Here is a 24,212-nt window from a genome sequence, read left to right as displayed (position 1 = left end):
GGAATCTATAGCTTAGAAAAATGTGGGATTTAAAGATTTAAATAATAAAAGGCTGGAGAGATTAATGTTGTTATGTTTCTGTTCATGTTTTATAGTTATAGTAATTTAGTTTATAGTATAGTAATTTATAGTTATTTATAATATCGTTATTGCTCTTCTTCGCACGCTAATGATTGGTTCTTTCTCCACCCCTTCTCTTTTTTGTATCTCTCTTCCTCCCCTTTTTCTCTGGCTCGTTGATCATTTTGTTGGTGGACACTAACAGTGGGCCGACAGACCACAGCTCCAGCTGCTGTCACTGCTGCCGCTGCTGCCGTTGCCGCGGCAGCAGGCACAACCGCAGGGTTGGTGGAACAAGGTAGCCCCCCGGCAACTGCTTTATTGCCGGATCTTCTCTGTCCCTTCACCCCATTACTTCTAGACACATCCCTGCTTTTAGCATGGGCCTCTAAAGCATGACCCATCCCTCATCCACAAGTACCCCATCATTTTATTTCAGCCACAAGAAACGCGAATGGCCACATCAGCTGCATCGCTGTATGTGATTGTGCACTTTCCCATCATTGCTCAATTCATCCTAATTGGCCTCCCTCATTTTTATTTTTCACCCTAATTAGCACAGCGACTACATGGAGCATGCACGACTGCACCCTCCCTCTGTAACTTCACTTCACTTTTTCCTCTCACTTCTATCCTGTTCCTCATCAGCGTCAGTCTTGCATTTATCTGTTTGTCATCACTCCTGTACTTTTCCTTTCATTTTCCCCTACACATCATCCAATTTTACCCTTTTTTCCCCTCCATTTCCTCCATTTTCCCTCCCTCTCTCCCTCCCTCTGTCCCTCTCCTGTCTCTGTCTGCTTCTCTTGAGTAAGGCACTTACTCAGTGTTCCCCCCTTTCACTTTAAGGATGGAACAGCCTGCCCTGTGCTCTGAATGCTGCATGGGACACCGTGGACTAGTGCATGCTGCTCTAACAGGGGGAGCTGCTGGAGACAGATGCATGATGCATTACCAATGATGCAAGGCGAGGGGGTTTGTTGGGGAGTCAATGAGGAGCCCCTCTGTTGACATGTTTTGGGTCATGTGTGTCACGTCCGCGAGGTGACGGGGGAATGAAGCGCAGAGACGGGACATACTGGGAAACAATGGTTTATTAAACATAAATAAAACGGCACGAGGGCCAAAAACAGGGGAAACTAAATGGGAAAAACATAAACTAACCCACAGGGGTGTGGTGATTGCCAGAACTGAAAACAGCTGTACACACAAGTCGTACGGTCCACATAAAATGTTGCAGCCCCGAATTGCTGCTCAGAAGTTCCTTATAACCTCCCTGCTGTCATGCAGATTGGTGCCAGGTGCGTCTCCAGCTGCAGCCAATCGTGACAATGTGACCCAGACTATATCAGACTTGCCAGGGCACATTTCCTTGTGAAAGAAATAGTTTTATATATCCAATCTTATCAGTCATTTAATTTTCCCTTGATTCTTTCAGTGCCACCGCCTGGTGCAAGCATTGGGCCAGATAACTCCATTATCGTCAGACGAGATATGCATATCTGAAGTTGGTGGCTGGCTGGGGGTGGCAGTGGCTGGAGAAGGCTGTGCCCCCTTTTCACTGTGCTGCCGAGCAGTAGGCTTTGCTTTATATATGAGCCAGCTGCCTTTTCCGAGCATGCTGATCAAATATTCATAATCTTAAAGAGTGTTCTTTCTCTCCCAATCTCACTGCCTCTCTTTCTACTGCTGCTCTGAAGACCAGCCACACAAACCCCCAAGCCTTGCTCAATTTTAATGATGATTCCTTGCAGGGATTAAGAAAAAAAAAAAAGCTTTGACCTTTGACCTCATAATGTCTTCCTTTCCTTTCCTTGTGCTTCTGTAATTTTGGCAAGGTAAGGGTTTGAGTTTGTGCTCAAGTACTTCTCTGTGGTTCCTAACTATTCCTTATGTGACATTTGTAGCAGAGGCCCTGGATGAGCTTTTTGAAAATTCACAATGACCTTAGCGTTGTCTCTTTCCACTGAGGTCGCAAAGGAAGGGGAAAATATTTAACCATACTGACATGTTTTTAATACACTTAACATTTTATGTTAAAGCTTCAATTTGCTTCAGTATTTATATATGATGCACTATTTTTCTGATGGGGAATATTTAATAAAATAAATATTTTATTATGCACAGTAAAAATAATTTTCATAGAAATTAAACTTTTTTTAATGGCAGACCCTTGAGCATTCCCGGCCCTCAGTATGCCTCTTAATGGATGTTAAGGAATGTGGTGCACTCAAAGAACTTGAAATATGAAATATTAACAGCTGTCTGGATGATAAAGTTTAATATTAAGTTTAATATTAATAATCCTTAGTTTACTCAGTGAGCTTTTTATGTAGCTACATAGGGTGGTGGTGTCGCTTTTGTATAATGTTTAGTATTTAAAAATGTGTGTTATACATGCTTGAGGCTGTAATAGGAGTCACTTTAGGCCATTTTCTGCATTGACAAGCTTGTGTAGTTTAATTGTGAGGCAGTTAGTGCTGCTTTTAATGCTGGGTTTCTCAGGGTGTTATGGGTAATTGCATTTATGTCTGCTGTGTGAGGAAAGCCGCCTTGTTCTCTCAGTGTTCACCGTCCAGTGCTGCATCAGTAGCTCCGGTCTAAAGAGAGCTTCTTGCCAGCTCGTTTTATTGTGTCTTTTTTTTTACCACTTGTTTCATCCACAGGTTGCTTTATAGGTAATCCCGTTCTGCCTCGCCCATCCCTCTCTGACTGCGCGTCCCACTGAAACTCCGCTTTCTCTTTTCTCTCTTAAAGCAGCCAAGAGTTTGCTGAATAAGAAGGCCGACGTCAAGGTATGGGCTACTCCTGACTTTTGTTCCTTCGGACTCCCTCCTTCTCCCTGTTCTGTTTCCCAATCACTGCTCTCTCAGCCAGTGCTTCTGCTGCTGTTTTGTCTGCCGACATGCGTGTGTGTGTGTTTGTGTGTGTGTGAACATTTAGGAGACTTTGTCACTGTTGCTCAAATGGCTTTGGCTACCTTGTGTTTATGTTTAAGTATTATGGAGGAAGTGATATTAGTTCTTTGTTTTAGGAAATTTGAAACCCATCAGGAGGATGTAATCCGGTCTTCATTTATGTCCCTTACTTACTGCCGAAGCTTCACTTAATTTTTAATCTGGCCTAATTTACTTTTTTTTTTTTGCATTCCACAACATGGTTCTAAAATAGACTCCATTGCACTCTAAAACACGTAAAAGATTTAACAGTGGCCCAGTCACAAGCCACCTTTCCTCACGTCGCACCCTGTCTCTGGTGAAGGGTGGACAGAACAGATCATCTTACCCAAACGAGCTCCATCCGGCCAGAAGGAGGGTGCCCCCCTTCCCCACCCCTGCAGTTTGCCGTTTATTTCTGTCTGTCTGTGTAAGCGTGAACAGAATGAGAACAAAAGATATATAACAGAATATGGCTTACACAAGCATGGAAGCTGCTGGCTTGAGATCAGTACCTGTTTTTAAGTGGGTTTGAGGGCATTACATGCGGAATTGGTGCAAATTACATGCACACCGTCGTTCCATAATGCACCACAGAGTTGCATACTGATTTGCATGAATGTATATATGAGCTTGCATATGCAGATCGCTTATAGCAGGGGATTAAGGTGCTGACCTGGGATCTGTACTGCTTCTTTATTGTCATCTCTCCACATTCATGAGAGACAGGGACTGCATTGCGTGCAGCCGCCTGACAGATGCAGTCAAATTATACATGACAGTTTTATTTGACTTTTTTTCTTTTTACACAGTGCCCCTCACTATACAAATCTCCTGGCGCTCAGCATAGGGAGTGTGTGGGTTCTAATGGTGTGTGTGTGTGTGTGTGTTTTTCCAATTCCTTTTCCCCCTCCCCTTTCATGCCACCTGTCTCCTTTTATTGCACTTTGTCACTCACACATTCATACACACACACACCACATACAGATTCACTTACTGTTTAAACCTTCATAGATTACAGAGTGCTTCTCATATTTAATTCTCTTGCCTCTTAATGCAGTACTCTTGTGTGTCTATAAAAGTGTGTTTGTGTGCAATATATGTGTGCATTTTTGCTTTAGTCCCCCATGTATAAATGTGTGTGTGTGTATATGTGTGTGTGTGAGAGAGAGAATCTGGTTCCAGGAATAGCCTTGAGTCTGAGTCAGAGTGAAAGTCCACCGCAGCTGACACCCCGTGTGACACTCTGCTGAAGGCTCCAGCCTCACACTGGTTACTACACCATGACCTAATCAGCCCCAGACCGTTGAGCTCGTCCAGTAGGGGCTTTTAATAGGAAGGCATGACATGGGAATGTTCTATTAATGCCATTCATAGAATGCCTTTTTCTCACTGGCTTATCTGAGTCCTGCCTTCACACCATTAAGCCAGGTCTGACAACACGGGGAACATCTAGTCCAAAGACTGCAGTACATGTTTTAAGAACCTGGATCGCACTGAAAAAGTTCTACTATTATAAGCTGAGTAGCGAGAGAGTGGCATGTATTTATTGAAACTCTTCATAGCTCTCTGACCTCAAACCTCCATTAATGTTGGTTTCCTCTGAGGGGCGGAAACTAAAAAAGTCTGATTAACACACAAATTGGAACGGCTTCCAATTAGTGGTTTCCTATTTGATGTAATAATATCTTAAATAGCTTTTAAATAACAGACATTGAATTTTGAAAATATTTTTTTTTTTTTGAGCTGTGGATAAAAATAGTTTTTAGGATGCATTATGATAGCAAATGTTATGAGAATGAAATTCATCATCTTTTAATAAATAGATCTGTGGAATATGAGTAGTGTTATGTCTAATTAATCAATTAAAAAAAAAGATTAATTGTGACTGATTACTTTGTGAACAGATGCAGGAACATCAGTAAATGTTCCCTGAATGTATGATGATGTACCAGCTTTTTGCAAAACGTGCAGATTACATGCGCACAGCGGTTATACATACTGATGTTCATGAACGTGGTATATGCAGCCTTATCCAACTCGCTCATTGAAGCTTCCGCACCAGATCTTAGTAGAAGTCATGATTTTTAGCTGATGCTGACAGTTTAACACATCCTAACACATGTTCAGACCTTTAGTAAATCCTGTGCCTTAATCTCCTCCACTGAAGGCCATTGGTGGACTCCTTGCCTTGCCCTCTGGGTCTGGATGCTTTCTTCCCCTTTTGAGGGGTCGGGATTTGCTAAAGCCTGTGTTGAGTGTGTTTGTACTCCAACATGGCGATTACCTCACCTGTCCTTCCCTCTCCCCATCTCTCTCTCTTCATTTTCTCCATTGCCTGGAGAAGAAACGGAAGTCCAGCTCCACTGTTCAGTACATGGTGAGCCCAGCGTTTCCAGCCCCAACCTACTCTTCCCCTCCAGCTACTGCTTTCTCTCTTACCAGCTCCTCTCCAACTATACGGCTTCCTTCCTTCTTTTCCTCCTGCATCCAGTCCTTAGATGGCTTCCACTTGCTTTCTTTTAATCCGATCCTTACGCTTGGTCTTCTTGTCTTCTTTCTTCCTGGAAGAATAGTGGTCATTACTGGCGCCCATAAACAGTTCAAGAGATAACACCATTTGATTAAGCAAGGTGTTAAAGCTTTTATTTTTACCTGTGTTAAATTATCTAGTTACAGCTAGCTTTTCTTGATCTTACCTTTTACAAGTAATGAAGTGATTGCAGCTGTAGGAGTTACTCTGTACAACTAGGTTTTACTCAGTTTATAGAAATATCGCCAGAATCATCCTCGCTGTAACATGTCTATTGTGCTCACGATATTGTGCACCATGATTGGGAAATGCACTGTTATAAAGGCCATATTGTTCTTCTTGGATCTGAGAACCCACTGGTGTTTGAGTGACCCTGTCCATGTCCTTTCTTGATTATTAGTTGAATAGACAAAGTTCTCAGTCACATTGATATTGCTGCTCATCTCTCCCTGATGCCTCACAACAATAACCTTAGGCACCCTTAGGCTCCGGATGGCCTTCAGGCTCTCACTGCTTAATGAGAGGGTAGTTTGCCTAAGTCAGCCAACCAGTATCTGTCCTCACACCTCAAAATGCTGTAAAAAAAAATATATATGTATGTGTGTGTTTGTGTGTGTGTGCGTGTGTATACAGAGAGTGCAGAATTATTAGGCAAATGAGTATATCTTCATGCATGTTGTCTTATTCCAAGCTGTATAGGCTCGAAAGCCTACTACCAATTAAGCATATTAGGTGATGTGCATCTCTGTAATGAGAAGGGGTGTGGTCTAATGACATCAACACCCTATATCAGGTGTGCATAATTATTAGGCAACTTCCTTTCCTTTGGCAAAATGGGTCAAAATAAGGACTTGACAGGCTCAGAAAAGTCTTGCAAATTGCAAAGCTTCTGAAGCGTGATCACCGAACAATCAAGCATTTCATTCAAAATAGTCAACAGGGTCGCAAGAAGCGTGTGGAAAAACCAAGGTGCAAAATAACTGCTCATGAACTGAGAAAAGTCAAGCGTGCAGCTGCCAAGATGTCACTTGCCACCAGTTTGGCCATATTTCAGAGCTGCAACATCACTGGAGTGCCCAAAAGCACAAGGTGTGCAATACTCAGAGACATAGCCAAGGTAAGAAAGGCTGAAAGACGACCACCACTGAACAAGACACACAAGCTGAAACGTCAAGACTGGGCCAAGAAATATCTCAACACTGATTTTTCTAAGGTTTTATGAACTGATGAAATGAGTGAGTCTTGATGGGCCAGATGGATGGGCCTGTGGCTGGATTGCTAAAGGGCAGAGAGCTCCAGTCCAACTCAGACGCCAGCAAGGTGGAGGTGGAGTACTGGTTTGGGCTGGTATCATCAAAGATGAGCTTGTGGGGCCTTTTTGGGTTGAGGATGGAGTCAAGCTCAACTCCCAGTCCTACTGCCAGTTTCTGGAAGACACCTTCTTCCAGCAGTGGTACAGGAAGAAGTCTGCATCCTTCAAGAAAAACATGATTTTCATGCAGGACAATGCTCCATCACACGCGTCCAAGTACTCCACAACGTGGCTGGCAAAAAAGGGTATAAAAGAAGAAAAACTAAAGACATGGCCTCCTTGTTCACCTGATCTGAACCCCATTGAGAACCTGTGGTCCATCATCAAATGTGAGATTTACAAGGAGGGAAAACAGTACACCTCTCTGAACAGTGTCTGGGAGGCTGTGGTTGCTGCTGCACGCAATGTTGATGGTGAACAGATCAAAACACTGTCAGAATCCATGCAAAGAAAGGTGGCTATATTGGTCGCTGATTTGTTTTTGTTTTGTTTTTGAATGTCAGAAATGTATATTTGTGAATGTGGAGATGTTATATTGGTGTCACTGGCCGAGTTCGGGGACGCATTCGCAGGCATGCTTGGAGCGGGTGGAGTAGTCGTCGTACTGGGAGAGGAGGACCGGAGGCGCTTGGCCGGTGATAAGGCAGCCGGAGGTGAGCTGGAGCGGGAGTGTGGCCGTGGAAGCGCCGCAGCGCGGCGGGGAGGGAACTCTGGCTCCGTGGGGGGTAACGGGGAAGATCGTATTAGCAAAAGGGGGCAGGCAAACTCAAGGTCAATGGCGGGCGAAGGTCGTGGTCACACTGGAGAATCCGATTAGAGATCGGCGTCACAAGAGGGGCAGGCAAAGTTCTAGGTCGGGGACAGGCAAAGGTCGTGGTCATGGATATCAATCAGTCGGGCGTGGGAAAATAAGGCTGGCGTCTATGGAAGTAAATTCGTCAAAGAGCGGGCAGTGTCTCCTCAGTGTCATCTAGCTTTTATACTTGGTGCTGCCCGCTCTCACTTCCGTTTCAGGGTTGCCGTCTCCCCGGCTTGTCTGGCACTCTCTGGTGGGCTGGAGGTGTATTGGCCGTGACAATTGGTTTCACTGGTAAAGATAAATAATTGAAATGGGTATATATTTGTTTTTTGTTAAGTTGCCTAATAATTATGCACAGTAATAGTCACCTGCACACACAGATATTCCCCTAAAATAGCTAAAAATATAAAAACAAACTAAAAACTACTTCCAAAAACATTCAGCTTTGATATTAATGAGTTTTGGGTTCATTGAGAACATGGTTGTTGTTCAATAATAAAATTTATTCTTGCCTAATAATTCTGCACTCCCTGTATATTGTTGGAGTCAGAATTGTGTAATTTGTTGTGCGTGTGTATGTGCAATGTCATTGTGAAAATATAGTAGAGCTTTGATGTCATTACTAGAAGCTCTGATGTTGTATGTTTGTGTGTGTGTGTGTGTGTGTAGGTCACAATATGATAATATCAGAAAGCCTGATGTTCGTGCATTGCTAGAGTCTTTTGAATAATTGAATAATGTAGAGGTAGAAGTGTTAGACGTAGGAAACATAGGAGTGTGTGTGTGTGTGTGTGTCATCTGTCCATGCTTGTCTGCTTCCGCTTTCTAATTCATTCTGAGTTCTCCACTCATCTCTTCTGTCCTCTTTCTGCAATCGGCAACATTTCGCTATCTACTTCTGATTCACCTCTGCTCAACTAGTCCTGCCCTGCCGTCTGGGTTTTGGTGAAGGCCATCATCTGCTCTGCTGAGTGCCTGCCTGACCTTTCAGGTTGCAGGCAGCGTGGGTCACGTGCACTCTCCTTTCTGTGTCCTGTTCTGATAACACTCATCAGGAACCAACTGGTGAATTTAACTTGAATAATTGGCACAAAAGAGACATTTATGGAACTCAGTGCTAGTATAACAGTAGAATTCACTGCACACTGTGTCTCTGCTTGCTGTTGGTTTTTGCTGTGTTGATGGTAATATTATCCCTCTCCCTCACCGATTAACCCACTTTTTAACCCTTTTTGTCATGTTTCCCTGCACAGCCCCAGTCAAACAGCACGAAAAACAGCATAGTCACCAGTCCCAAAGGAAACCTCCCCTCTCCTGCTCTGGTATTTACCTCTTCACCTCCCTTCCTCTCCTCTCCTTCTTCTTCTTCTCTTACTCCACTGGTGTTGGCCTGACCCTGTTATTCTTTGGCAAGAGCCACATCTTTAAACGAGTGGCCAGAAAACAGTTTATCAGTGCATTGAAACACGTGTACTGATTCTACCATTGAAAGATGTTCTTATTGCCACTGTTCATGAAGAATTTTCTAGTGCTATAGATGGCATTTGGGACTTTATTTGTTACAAGTTTATTTGTTGGTAAATGGATGTAACATACTGCTTGTTTTTGCTGGTGTTTAATTATTTTTCAATTTAAAAAGCATATAAATCTGATATCATTACATGAATTAAGAAAACAGCATTGATGTTGAATGAATACAGAGGACCACAAATTTGAACCAGAAGACCACAAAGTCACAGGTTCAAACCCCACTTACTACCATTGTGTCCCTGAGCAAGATTCTTAACCCTGAGTGTCTCCAGGGGGGACTGTCCCTGTAACTACTGATTGTAAGTCACTCTGGATAAGGGCGTCTACTGAATGCCATAAATGTCAATGTCAAAATAACACAATTATAAGTATCTTATTATTGCTCATTACTGTGAAATGAAAGTCTGGAGACCTTACACTGGCCAGATTTACAGATCATTTTCATTTATTCGTTTAGTAAGAGGTTATGATTGGGCATTGATGAGTCATTACTTAATTGAGGGCTTTCACGAAATGTGTGCTGAATAATAGCAGTGATTCTTACAGAAATAATGTAGCAATTAAAGTAAAAAAGGTAGTAGTAATGATCTGCTGTCACATATGGGGTGGGACTAAATGAAATGCATAAAAATCTTTTTTTTAACAAATTAAAAACTGATGGTGTATATAGATGGTTTAAATCTTAATAAAAAGATGGCTCTGTGATACAGACTTTTAACTGTGCAATAATGTACAATGAAATTTAAAAAGACCTGATAAAAATAATGAACTCCCAGGATTCCTCTCAGCCAATCAGGATACTTGTGGTGTAACTGAGATGGTTCAGCACTGCTTGGGTAACGTGAATATGTGGTTGTGTCTGTTGAAGTGCGTTAATGGAGCCTAACTGACCCTCATTTGTCAGACGAGCGCTCCATCATGGCCCCTGATGGAGATGACTGGTGACTGGTCTCAGTAGATGATGGGCAGCGCCAGGGTTAGTGGCAGCAGGAGGTGGAGGTGCAGTGGCAGCAGGCGCTATTTCAGGACCTGTACTGGTGGAGATCAGGCTCCCCTGTGGTTTAACCCCCTCGCCCTCCCTGGGTTCTCCTCACAGCCTGGTTCTTCTACCGCCTGTTGCCCAGGGTTACGGTTGTCATAGCGATGACAACATCATACTGCAGAACCAAAGACAGCTGGCTGGCTGCTGATTGGTCGCGACAAGAGTGTGACTTCCTGTAGAGCGGACTCGATGCGAGTAGGAGGTGAATGTGCTGTGATGTGTGGCCTGTGACATTTCTGTTTTACACTCACACACTTGTTTTTATATGTTACCTATGGTAATAGTTATGTAACAAATGTATCATGTACAGAATATAGGTATGAAAGTATAAAAACAAGTGTTGTCTTTGGTGCATTTTTCCAGCAAATTGCACCTGCAAAATGACCACACTTGCTGTGCCATCTTGCAGCGACGTTTGTGTTATGTAGGGGTGTCCTCTTTGTTCTGCAGGAGCAAGGGAAATGTCCTTATACACACCTGTATAGGGTATAGAAACCACAGGTGACATCACATGACGGTGACATTATTTGCTGACGTCATACAAATAGAGCATGAGCAGTGTTCCTCTGCACCATATCGATCGTTGGACGTGAAGGAGCAGGTATGGTCTGCCTGGCTCTGATTGGCTGAGGGACTTCGATTGTTTTGTCAGTACTTTGCCTGTGTGTGAGGCGCTAGAAGAATTCTGCAGTGCAGGATTGTTCCTAGGTTTGGCACACAACCCACTGGCCTTTTTTTGCAGCCTTGTACCTCCCCTCAGGCTAATTTGTGTGTCTGTTTTTGTGTGTGTGTGTGTGTGTGTCAGTGAGAGAGCGATAGAGAATGATCTGCAGTGTTGCCTTCATCCACTCCCACTTCTCCCATTACCAAGGGACAAGCACAATATTTTATTTTATTTCCTTTCTGCTGTGAGATCTCATTTCTTCTCACACCATCCCTCAACTCTCCATCTTTCTTCTGTATGAGTTTTCATCTCCGCCTCTTTCTGTCTCTCTTTCACTCTGTAGGAGTCTCAGACCACAGTTATCCATAATCCAGTGGATGGGATTAAGGTATCCGTCCCTCATCCCGTCTGATTTTTGTTCCCTCACAGCATCCCATTGAGTGTGACATGGGCTGTGACATCACACACACACAAACACACACACACACACAGAGTGTGAGAGTTTATTACTGTGTATGTGTGTGTGTTTTTGAAGTGGGAGGGCTGCACGGCTGTCCCTGTCAGGGAGTTTGTTGCTGTAGATAGGCGCAGTAGTTTTACTGCATGTGCTGTATCATACACACATACACAGACACACAAATCAGATTCTCTTTCAAACATGCATTCTTTACTTGGGTCTACAGTTCTAAAATAATGCGGGGGTTCAATAATTTGCCAGAGGGGATAGCGCTTGCATGCAGACACACACACACACACACACACACACACACACACACACACACACACAATAAGTAGTCTGATGTCATACATGGACACATTAATTAACCCACTGAGGCAGCAGCTCATCTGATATCACTTAGTTTTGAACTACAGATATTAACTACGGCTGAATTAAATGCCTCACATTTTCTACAGAAAATAACCAACTCTGTGAATACAACAAGGTTTTCATGCTCAAGTCAGATGTGTTTAAGGGGAATATGCAGAATTCAACAATCAGCCATCTGAATTGGGACAAAAGGGCAGCAGCGGGCCAGGAATGGCTGAAGGCTCCCCCCCCCCAGCACTGCTTTCTTGGGAAACGGGGACACCTTGTGTGTTGAGGTTGAAACTGCACTTCGGTGTTGGAAGAGCCAGTAGGAAATGTTTCGCTTGCACACCACCGTGTCATATACAGTAATGAGTCGGTTTCCATTTCCTGTGTCTTCTGTCAGCGTGTCGGCAGACAGGCTGTTGAGTGTTAAACAGCAGAGCTGTGGCTCTGGCATACAGCCTTATGCACACTGTCCCACTTTAAGGCACGGGGAGGGGCTGGCCTAGTTTGAATGTGAAATTGTGTCCTTGGTGACGGGTACTGCTGTAGCAACAGCATGCTGCTTGGTATCTCAAGTGACCACCCCCTCCCCCTTGCATGTGACATCGTCCACTGCTATGAGTGGAAGCTCAGCAGCCCTGTGTTTAATTGATTTCATAGTATTTTGAGGAAAATACAAATTTAATTTTATTTTATTCAAAAACTGTTCAAAGAACTTTATTACTCTTACACTTTATTCTTAAGAATGTGATTAAAGAGACTTGATAAGTACCTGGTATACAGGGTATGCGGTGTAATGCATGTATACACTGTATTTTGTTTAAAGAAAAATGCAGTGGTTAATGATAAAGTTCTGCACATTTGAAATTTAAATTTAAGGGAGGTTTTTCTCCAGAACACACTGTTGTAATACCATAATATAGACCCTTTACCATCCGTCATGAGATATGTTGTATGTATATGAGGTTTTGTTAAAGTGTAGAGTATTTTACTAGTTCTCAGTCCCACCTCAGAATATTTACCACCATTATGATATCATTAAGTACTTTAGTAGTATCAGTATGTAGTAGGACATAAATAGTAAGTATTTTAACCAGCTTACTAGTTTACACAGGATTTTAATATGAAAATGATTTATTAAAACCATTTATTCACTGCCAGGATATTATGTGAGGATGGTAAGGATATTAGCTATAGTTGATTGAAAATATCGGGAATAATATCTACACTGCATTTAACTGCATCTGTGAACATGAACAGTAATCTCAGAGTATTCGGACATAGAGAGTACAACCAGTAATAGAACCAAGGATGTAGTCATGAAGAGTTTGGGTAAGAATTTGCCTATAAAACTTCCATCAGTAGGTCGCTTATTGCCATCCCAGCTCAGTCATTATGGAAACTTTTCGAAGCAGAAGGAAAGTCTGCCTTGCTCCTGAAAGATTCTACTTTGATTTGATAACTTTGTTGGATCAATTAAACAGCTTTATTGTCTCAAATGTGAACATGTGTTGTTATTGTTGTATTGGTTTGCATTATAGTTTTAACACACCAGTCATATGTGTTACTAATATTACATTATCCTTTGTGCTATTAACTTCTTCAGACGTTCCTTGATGCACTAAGCAGCTAGTGTGTTCTACCATGTATATGAGATAATATAATGGTGGTACTGATTCTCTGCAGGAGTCGTCCGACAGCAGCAACGCCACCGTGGAGGATGAAGACGTGAAAGGTGAGGCTCTAGTCTTTTTTTCCCATCCATGTTTGTCTGTTTCCACCTTCCATCTAAAGGGGTACCCAGACTCCGGTCAGCCCTCAGCTGGCTCTATTGTACCAACACAAGGGCACCTTGCTGTATTTTTAGTAAGGAAACGTTATAGGGTTTGTTTGTCCTGACACTGTGATGGGCAGTAGTTAAACAGAGCAGCGATGGTTGGATTCGTGCAGGATTGCAGGACTGGAGCCTGGTGAGAGATCTTGTGACTCTTCCATTTTGTCTGTGTCTACGGGTGAAGTTCATGACGGTGGCTCAATCCAAATTCTACCGTTTGTGCTGTCTGCCTCCGTCTAGATGCATATTTATATATTTCTTTTTTATGCTACAATATGTTACTCGTGAATTTATGCTCAATTTTAACATTCATGGCATTGATGCTATCATCCTGAATATCAAAATGTATCACCAGCATATAATAACTCTTCTGATGTTATGTGAAAGATGTATTGTGGTTCAGAGAAGTTAGCATGCTGTTTAGCTAGCAGTGGCTTGTCCTGTCTAGTAATACCACTGTGGCGATAGTGAGTTACTGGAGTGTGAAGTCGGACGTCATTACTGCCTGAGACAGGAAGCGCTGCCCCCGAGATCGTACTCCAACCCAACCTGCTGTCAGGAGCTCGAGTCTCTGCCGCTAACTGCCATTTCCATTGTGATCACGGTCATGTTTTCTTCATTCATGTTGTCTCTTCTCTCCCCATGCCATTCCGGTGCTCCTCCCTCTCTTTCTCTCTCATCTCTCCTGTGGCGGTAATGGCTGCCCAGGGAAGAGTTTAGATAGTGCCTCAGTAAAGACCCAGTGCAGTACCAGCTCCCAGTCCGACGGCGCCCCGGCCCAGGGTCCCTCCCCAGCCGTCTTCTGTAAGTCAGCATGCTGGCTGCGCCATGTGACCCCTGCACCCACAGTGCCCCCCCTCTATGGTCACGCGACCTAACGCCCTACCCTCAACTCGTCTTCCTCCTATCAATATCAACTCCCCCTCCCGTCCTTCCTCTGCCAGCCACCAAGTTCTCTGACCTGTTGGGTTCTGTGCGGCGGAGCTCAGGACCCATGGCGGATGGTGAAGGGGCCGCCGCCTCCCCCCCCCCAGCGGTCCTCTCCACACCCTCCCCACCACCACCCCAACCCTCTGCCAATCCCCTGCAGAGTAAGTACAGAGGACCAGAACTTTGTTCACACTGAAGCAGGGGCATCACCATCACTTACTTGTCTATGGGCTGATTTATTAAGAGTCAGAACATCCATCTTGAGGCACCTATTCTGTTCTGTGTTTGCTTCACTTTTATTGTCTTTCCCTTCCTTCATTCATCTCTCACTCAACCCTGCACATGCTGCCCCTGCTTTGTCCTCCCCCAAGTGTCCCACCTCACGGATGTGTTGAGCAGTATCCGGCGGGGGGCCGCGCCCGCTCACACAGATGCGGAGCCAGCGCCCCAGCGGGCCACGCCCCCCGTCACCCAGCCCTCCCCTCCACCACCCATGCCTCCTGTCAGCCCCTCACTGCCTGTCCAGTGTGAGTACAACGTGTCCCCCCCAGCTGGCTGCTAATGCTGACCTCCTGCATCCACATAGTGTGCAACGTGCATCATAACGGCTCGAGTTTGTATTCGGCGGCATACTTGGGAAGTGCTCAGTGATGCTTACTGTAGAACAACATTGTGTAAAGGACTGGTGCTGAAATAAAGCAGTGCCTAAAAAGTCTGGATGGTCAGATGGATTGCCTGTTGTGTGACTCTATGAGCGCCTGCAAAACTTAGGGAACAGCAAACCCAGGGATTAAAAGTGAGTCCAACTTGTGCATGGCATGAATACAATGGTTGACCGACAGGTAGTGTTTTGCTGCACTGCCTGCTTTTTAACATTTTTATTTGAATTGTGGGACGTGCACCAAATACTGTAAAAAGGATTGCGATGACAGCCTTTGTATGCAGGTTTGTGGACAGTGTTCATTTGAGGTGTCTGTAATTCGAGTTATACTGAGGTACACCCTTACGCATTAGTGTACATTTTCACTCATTTCTGTTGCTTTTCTTTTTTCACTTTTGCAAAGGTATTAATATAAAAAATATACACTACTGTGCAAAAGTCAAAAGGCACAAACACAAACCAGTGAAAACAAAACCACTTTTTATCTGCAAGCATTTTTGTTAACATAACAAAACCCTGTCAATTTACCTAAACTGTTTATTGCAGAATGTCATTATTTTCATTAAACAGTGACATTATTCATATAGAGAAAGAGATGCTGTTGTTCTATTATTCTCTGAGCAGCAATGAACATTTTTAAACAATATTTTTTCAAAACAGAACATCAAATGAACAGGAAATCAAATAAAATTATGTCACTTAATTTCACTTTTTCATAATTATTATTTACACATTTACATAGTTAGTGTTGTAAATGTGAAAAAATGCCTAAAGCTTTTGTACTGTACTGTAGATGTAAGTATGTATCACTTTTTTCAGAGGGTACCCTACATTCTAAAATATAACATATTATTTTGTTGCTATCGTGTTGAATGGCCTGTTACCAATGCGGTTATAACTAGAGCTCCTTTTGTGAATGTGTGTGTATGGAATCCGATCCACAGATGAAGCATGAGCTCAGCATGTTGTGCTGATTTGTGTGAATGTATTTGTATTTGAGAGATTCACTTGACCACACTTCCTCTCTTCAGCAGCACGCAAACAGGAGATTATCAAGATAACTGAGCAGCTAATTGAAGCCATTAACAATGGAGATTTCGAGGCCTATGCGTAAGTTACTCTTTGTGTGTGAGATAGATAAAAAAAGGCTTTAAGTTTATTTAAATATTGCTTTATGTGTGTGTACAGGTAATATATATATGTTTTGTCCATTTGTAGACATTATTTATAAATCTTTGTCGATGCACGTTTGGCAGCAATTACTGCATTTTTGAATATGATGCCACAAGCTTGACACACCTTTCCTTGGCCAGTTTCCTCTTTGCAGCACCTCTCAAGCTCCATCAGGTTGGATGGGAATCTTGTTCCACAGTCATTTTAAGATCTCTCCAGATATGTTCAATCGGATTCAAGGCCCTGGCTGGGCAACTCAAGGACATTTACAGAATATCTATATCAATATCCATATCCATATCTTGGCTGTGTGCATAGGGTTGTTTCTCTGCTGAGAAATTAACCATCACAGAGTTCCGATGAACCAAGTTCAAGAGCACTCTGGAGAAGGACATCCAGGATGTCTCTGTAAGTAGCTGTAGTCATCGTCCCCCCTATCCTGACTAGTCTACCAGTTCCTGCAGCTGAAAAACATCCCCACAGCATGATGCTACCACCACCATGCTTCACTGTAGGGATGGTACTGGCCTGGTATAGTGCCTGGTTACCTCCAAACATGACGCCTGGCATTCACACCAAAGAGTTCAAACTATGTCTCATCAGAGAAGAGAATTTTGTTTCTTATGGTCTGAGTGTTCTTTGACTGGCTTTTGGCTCTTTTACTAAGGAGGGGCTTTCGTCTGGCCACTCTACCATACAGTTGGTGGATTACTGCAGAGATGGTTGTCTTTCTAGAAGGTCCTTCTCTGACATTAGAGGACCACTAGAGCTCTGACAGAGTGACCATGGGGTTCTTGGTCCCCACAGTCCTGGAGGGTTTGAACTTCTTCCACTTACAGATGATTAAGGCCACTGTGCTCATTGGGACATTCAAAAGTTTTTTCTGTAACCTTCCCCAGATTTGTGCCTCGAGACTGATTGTAAGTCGCTCTGGATGTTGTAAATGAGACAATCCTGTCTCAGAGGTCAACAAACTATTTCTTTGACTTCATGTTTGGTTCGTGCTCTGAGATGAACTGTCAGCTGTGAGACTTTATATAGACTGGTGTGGGCCTTTCCAAATCATGTCCAATCAACTTTTTTCCATAGATGGACTCCAATTAAGTTGCAGAAACATCTCAAGGATGATCAGGAGAAACATGAGGCACCTGAGCTCAATATTGGAATACCTATGTATATAAATTTGCCAAAACCTCAAGTAAACTTTTTCATGTTGAGATTAAGGGGTGTTGTGTGTAGAATTCTGAAGAATTTGTGTGTGTGTGCATGTACATATCAGAAACATTTGTCCTCAACCTTTCACAGGAAGATCTGTGACCCAGGGCTGACATCCTTTGAGCCTGAGGCACTGGGAAACCTGGTGGAGGGGATGGACTTCCACAGGTTCTACTTTGAGAATCGTAAGCACACTTTAATAACAATCACTCACAATTATATTGCCTTGTTGCAAATGCAGGTTAGAATGATATAATTTCTATGAATATATTCACTGAACATAGACTGCCAGTCAAACACCTGGAAGCACCTACTCTGTGGTGGTTATAGACACTAAGATGTAGCTATTTTGAAGAATCCAATGCAGGAGAGCATAGCAGGAGAAGTGAAGTATGTTTTACCTTTATGGCTGCTTTGTTCACTATTGTCATCATCAAAAGCCACTTCATGAGATGCTAATTAACATGAGTGAATGATAAGAAAGTGTTCAGCATAAATTTTCAGGACTGTTGGAAACCATCCCCGTTGTCTAACTGGTGGAGAGAAGTCAAGTGTGTGAAATGCTGCCATCACAGCAAAAGCTTGGAGAGATTCAAATGTTCAACTTTTTGCCTTGTTTGCTTTCTTTTTTGTTTATTACAATGAGTAGGTGTGGCCAAACTTTTAAATGCTACCCAATAGTTACATTGTAGTATCCATTACAGGGGCAGGCTTCAATGATTCTAATCTTGGTGGTTGAGTGTGTGTGCATCTGTTTGAAGGTCCTCACCTCTCCCTTTCTTTTTTCAGTGTTGTCTAAGAACAGCAAGCCCATCCACACCACCATCCTGAACCCTCACGTGCACCTGATTGGTGAGGACGCCGCCTGCATCGCCTACATCCGCCTCACCCAGTACGTAGATGGGCAAGGGCGGCCACGCAGCAGCCAATCAGAGGAGACACGTGTGTGGCACCGCCGGGACTCCAAGTGGCAGAACGTCCATTTCCACTGTTCAGGGGCTCCAGCAGCACCACTGCAGTGAAGGTCCGAGAATAACGCGCGCATGCACACATAAAAAAGCAGACGCACACACTCAGGGGTAGTGGTGGCCTAGCGGGTAAGGAAGCAGACTCAAATCCTAAACCACCAAGGTGTCACCAAGGTCCCATTGAGCAAGGTACTGTCCCCACACACTGCTCCCTGGACGTCTTTCACCTCTGCCCACCGCTCACTAAAGGTGATGGGTTAAATGCATAGGACACATTTCACTGTGCACCGTGTGCTGTGTTTGCTCTGTGTGGTTTTGTCATTCTTCATCTTTGTCAATATAGATGTATTAGCCCTTAACCAAAGACAGGTATTCAGAACCATTTCTGCACAGAATATAACTATACAGGGAGTGCAGAATTATTAGGCAAATGAGTATTTTGTCCACATCATCCTCTTCATGCATGTTGTCTTACTCCAAGCTGTATAGGCTCGAAAGCCTACTACCAATTAAGCATATTAGGTGATGTGCATCTCAGTAATGAGAAGAGGTGTGGTCTAATGACATATCAGGTGTACATAATTATTAGGCAACTTCCTTTCCTTTGGCAAAATGGGTCAAAAGAAGGACTTGACAGGCTCAGAAAAGTAAAAAATAGTAAGATATCTTGCAGAGGGATGCAGCACTCTTAAAATTGCAAAGCTTCTGAAGCGTGATCATCGAACAATCAAGCATTTCATTCAAAATAGTCAACAGGGTCGCAAGAAGCGTGTGGAAAAACCAAGGTGCAAAATAACTGCCCATGAACTGAGAAAAGTCAAGCGTGCAGCTGCCAAGATGCCACTTGCCACCAGTTTGGTCATATTTCAGAGCTGCAACATCACTGGAGTGCCCAAAAGCACAAGGTGTGCAATACTCAGAGACATGACCAAGGTAAGAAAGGCTGAAAGACGACTACCACTGAACAAGACACACAAGCTGAAACATCAAGACTGGGCCAAGAAATATCTCAAGACTGATTTTTCTAAGGTTTTATGGACTGATGAAATGAGAGTGAGTCTTGATGGGCCAGATGGATGGGCCCGTGGCTGGATTGGTAAAGGGCAGAGAGCTCCAGTCCGACTCAGACGCCAGCAAGGTGGAGGTGGAGTACTGGTTTGGGCTGGGACCATCAAAGATGAGCTTGTTGGGCCCTTTTGGGTTGAGGATGGAGTCAAGCTCAACTCCCAGTCCTACTGCCAGTTTCTGGAAGACACCTTCTTCAAGCAGTGGTACAGGAAGAAGTCTGCATCCTTCAAGAAAAACATGATTTTCATGCAGGACAATGCTCCATCACACACGTCCAAGTACTCCACAACGTGGCTGGCAAGAAAGGGTATAAAAGAAGAAAAACTAATGACATGGCCTCCTTGTTCACCTGATCTGAACCCCATTGAGAACCTGTGGTCCATCATCAAATGTGAGATTTACAAGGAGGGAAAACAGTACTCCTCTCTGAACAGTGTCTGGGAGGCTGTGGTTGCTGCTGCACGCAATGTTGATGGTGAACAGATCTAAACACTGACAGAATCCATGGATGGCAGGCTTTGCCATCCTTGCAAAGAAAGGGGGCTATATTGGTCGCTGATTTGTTTTTTGTTTTGTTTTTGAATGTCAGAAATGTATTTGTGAATGTGGAGATGTTATATTGGTTTCACTGGTAAAAATAAATAATTGAAATGGGTATATATTTTTTTTTTGTTAAGTTGCCTAATAATTATGCACAGTAATAGTCACCTGCACACACAGATATCACCCCCTAAAACAGCTAAAAATAAAAACAAACTAAAAACTACTTCCAAAAACATTCAGCTTTGATATTAATGAGTTTTTTGGGTTCATTGAGAACATGGTTGTTGTTCAATAATAAAATTATTCCTCAAAATTACAACTTGCCTAATAATTCTGCACTCCCTATATATGTTATGGCTCACATTTTTACAATAAGCACGACTGGAATTGAGAACTGGTCTATAGACTATATAAGTATCCAGAGGACATATTTGATGTAACATTAGTTTAACTGTCCCTGTGCACAAAGACTTAAAAAGCAGAGTTGCAAAGTGTGCAGTGTGTTTTATGCCTGCAGTCTCAAAGCACAATAGCTCAGAAAATCATTCAAATGCTGTCCTCCAAACTTTGCAGGTACACTACATATTTGAATATTTGAAACAGAGATGACTGAAATTACGTTTTCTTCTTTTTTTCGTAGGGGCAGACCTGCTGTAGCCACATCTGACTGTCCAGAGAGAAAGATGGAGAGAGAGAGAGAGAGAGAGAGAGAGAGAAAGAGAGAAGGGATGAAGGAGCGCAAGACCAGTGTTGGGTGGTTGAGAGCCAGTAGTGCCTGAGCCTACCACACTGGGGACAACCCTTACCCAGCATGCACTTCTCTTTTCCCCACTTCTGCTCATCCCCTTCCCCTAAACCCACCCAGTCAGGCTTCACCTGGCAGTCACATTGAAAAAAAATGGCCTTGTTTAAAGAAAAAAGGAAAAATTTACTTTGCTAAAGCCAGACCCACCTGGCTCTCCACACCATCACCCACCCATTCACTTTCTCACCAATCCCCCTCAAGCCAGGACTGACTGGGAATGGCCGCCAGCTTGTGGAGGCACGTGTTGGTCCAGTGATCCAGTGTTGTTGACCCGAGTACGTCCGCTCTGTGTGCTGTTTTACACTCGTGTCACACACATGTGAATTGATCCACATGTCTGCCTGCATCCAGGCGCCACAGGCGTCCATCATGTAAAGTTTTTACAATCTTGTTATGATTATGGTTGATATTAATGTTATTGTTACTTTTATTACTCAACAGCAACTGTGTATATGTACTTTGTACAGTTCATATTCTGGATGCTAGTGGTCTATAAAATACTAATCACAGGTTTGTTTCTCAGCATTTTTAGATAGCATGAAATTTTGTTTATATATTGTGTCAACGTGAAAAAGATATTAGCAGTTTTGTTTTTTTTCCTGTATTGCAAGTCTACACGATTTCTCCAGCGCCGAGCCCAGAGTGGTGTGTGTCTGTGCTGAATGATTTTGTGTTTGCATGTGGGACGTGTTTGCTTTGGTAGGATTGGTATGCTTCACTATGGGGGTCTTCCGTTGTCCACTTTTTGCAGACCTGACCTAATTAAACTCTGCATATCCCACCCGCTGAGGGCTTTTGTAAACTCCCGATGGTGAGTGGGGAGCTATAAATTGATGAGGTCCAGCATTTCGAGGACTGTTTCTATAGCATGAAGTTGCTTCTGCTCTCATTCAGTATTTACAACAAAAAGCCCTCAGTTTCTGCCCATACGAGTCTGTGACAGATGCATGTAGGAAGGGGGATCCAGCTTTGCAGCCTTATGAAGAACAAGCCATACTACTCCACAGGAGAAGGTGCTACTATTCTACCCCGTCCATCGGAGCTACGCCACACAGCACTGGAGACCCGGGCTGTTGAGTGTGTGTTTGTTTTTGGTGGTGGTTTTGTATGTACTATGTGAGCGTGCGAGAGAGAGAGAGAGAGAGAGAGAGAGAGAGAGAGAGAGGCTCAGTAAGCGGGTTTGACAGATAGGTGAGGTCCGTGTACGTGGTGGGAGTACAGAGGGGAAGTGATGTAATGAGGGGAGGGGTTTGGTAAACGTTGGTTTCCTTTGCAGGTGTGACTATACTGTTCTGTTTCTTATTAGATTTCAGTTCTTTCAGTGAACATCTTGTTATTTTAATCGCTAGTCTAATTACTATTAACAGCTTTGCTTGTTTGTGTGTACCTCGGTGTGTGTTTTGGTTTGGGTGTGGGTGAAGATGGCCTCTCACCAGCCTGGGAAGGAAGGAAGGAAGGAAGGCAAGTGTGTGCTTGTGTGTTTTAAAAGCCATTTGAAGTGTACCTTGTGGATGAAGGGATGAAGCGACCGCTCTGGACGGCTGTTTTCTCTGTCATTAGCCTGTTGTGCAGCGTAATGTCATATCAATCAAAGCCACGCCCTCGCACTGGGACTCTGACCTCCCCAACAAGGACGGCGGGAGTTACCAGGGTGATTTGGGCACATGCAGGTTTTGTCGCGATTGGTCTGGTGGTGATGTCACCACCCCCTTGAGTGTTAGATGAGGGCGATGACCCAGAGGCCATCTGAGCGGACAATCACTTAGGTTATATTTATTTATTTATTAACTTATTGTTGTACTCTTTCATCTCAATGTGTATTTTCATTCTTTCTTTTTTTCTTCTTCTTTCATTGTACAGCTTTATTATTCACGTTCTACACTCTGGACCGTGGTGTGTTGTGCTCTATGAAAGCTGCACACTTGCGGCTGAAAAATGTACTACTGATCTCAGTCGAGTGGATTTTTTTAAACAGGGAGTTTCAGTGTCAAAGCCCCGTACGAAGACTGAAATAATGACAAAAACATGGTGGGGGGCGGTTTTTAACTGGGGTGAGCCCCTCCTCATCACATTATCATCAACACCGTGAGGCAGACAGATCACTGGTGTCTTTTTTAATTTTGGTTTCTTCACTGGATTGCTTTGCATTTGACTCCTTTTGCATTTTTTTGTGCTCTATTGTGAAAAAGGATGAGAAGTCAAACATCTTGAGTAAACGTCCACGTGTGATTGAAGACATGACACACAGATCTTACCCCCGTCCAAAAAACTGAAAAGAAAAAAAAAATCAGCATGTAAAATCGTTCTAAGGTTCTTCTCTGTGTGTTAAGCCTTGACAAGTAATCGTTATAAAGAGAAAAAATTCACATTGCTAAAGAGAGAAAAAACGATGCTTGTGTGTGTGTTTATACACACACACACACACACACACACACACAGTTAACTAGCCCCATAGCTAGTATTTCTTTGCATGACAAGCCAACTGAACACTAGGTTTAGTGTTTTTTTTTTTTTTTTTACTTTTCTCCTTTTACATTTTAATTTTATATTGAATGCTGGTTTATGAAACCTTTCTCTTTATCTATTTTCAGAGCTTTGTAAGTGCATAAAAATATTTTTGTCTCAAGATTATGATGATTATGACAATTATGCTGTACATGATGACTATATTAGTGATGAAACAAGACGATGGTGATGAAGAGGTAATGACAATTTTATGGCATGCTTTTGTATGAGGCTCACTGTTGTCACTGCAGGTGGTCTGTAGTCCACAAGCAGGCCCCACTCTCTCTCTCTATATATATATATATTAACTGAATATATGTATATGATACTGTATGGGACAGTGACCATCCCAAAGCACAGAATCTACACAATGACATTATATATCACAGCATATGCTGTACTAAATATTTATTAACCGATAGTCTTCTTAAGAATAAATGTTTGTTATCTGCCATTATCTGAATCCAGTATTTGCTACCGCATGACTGAATTATTAGGCAAGATTTGAAGAAATCCTGCATTATCTGTTGTTATTGTGCCAACTGGACTGCACTGTTGAGCACCTGCATTGACTGCACTGAGCAAGCATCTCTTCTCGGTCCCGTGTTCCACCCTCCCTTCTCCGAAGCAGCGTCTTCACCAGTTTAGGTTTCTGTAGTAAAGGTTTTTAATCCCCTCTATTCCTATGATTATTGCTGTTCTCCAACATGCTTTATGTAATCCCAGACTTAAGGCAATGTGTTATCAAAGTGTTATCAATAAAATGACTATTTAAATATCCACATCCTTCACCCTCTCCTCTTGTCGGGTGCAGTTTGAA

General features: G+C 43.1%; 1 protein-coding gene across 50 annotated transcripts in view; it reads left to right on the top strand.

The window, feature by feature from the left end:
• Positions 1-24,174, top strand: part of camk2b1 (calcium/calmodulin-dependent protein kinase (CaM kinase) II beta 1) — a 53,675-nt gene extending 29,501 nt beyond the window's left edge. For 2 of the 50 annotated variants that reach the window (XM_028995502.1, XM_028995500.1), the window contains exons 14-26: positions 266-358; positions 2,821-2,855; positions 5,344-5,376; positions 8,894-8,962; positions 11,220-11,264; positions 13,377-13,425; positions 14,233-14,328; positions 14,469-14,615; positions 14,826-14,981; positions 16,147-16,225; positions 17,594-17,688; positions 18,293-18,527; positions 20,723-24,174. In XM_028995502.1, the coding sequence (XP_028851335.1) occupies positions 266-358; positions 2,821-2,855; positions 5,344-5,376; positions 8,894-8,962; positions 11,220-11,264; positions 13,377-13,425; positions 14,233-14,328; positions 14,469-14,615; positions 14,826-14,981; positions 16,147-16,225; positions 17,594-17,688; positions 18,293-18,525 (1,130 nt within the window). In that variant the 3' untranslated portion in view covers positions 18,526-18,527; positions 20,723-24,174. Of the gene's footprint in view, positions 1-265; positions 359-2,817; positions 2,856-5,343; positions 5,377-8,893; positions 8,963-11,219; positions 11,265-13,376; positions 13,426-14,232; positions 14,329-14,468; positions 14,616-14,825; positions 14,982-16,146; positions 16,226-17,593; positions 17,689-18,292; positions 18,528-20,722 lie in introns of all 50 variants that reach the window. The other 48 variants (XM_028995547.1, XM_028995499.1, XM_028995498.1 and 45 more) reach the window with 40 other exon arrangements.
• The last annotated feature ends 38 nt before the right edge of the window (positions 24,175-24,212 follow it).

This window comes from Denticeps clupeoides, chromosome 11, assembly GCF_900700375.1.
Source record: "Denticeps clupeoides chromosome 11, fDenClu1.1, whole genome shotgun sequence".
Classification (NCBI taxonomy): Eukaryota; Metazoa; Chordata; class Actinopteri; order Clupeiformes; family Denticipitidae; genus Denticeps; species Denticeps clupeoides.
The sequence above is the reverse complement of the archived record's forward strand: the minus strand, read 5'-3'. Positions and strand labels throughout refer to the sequence as shown.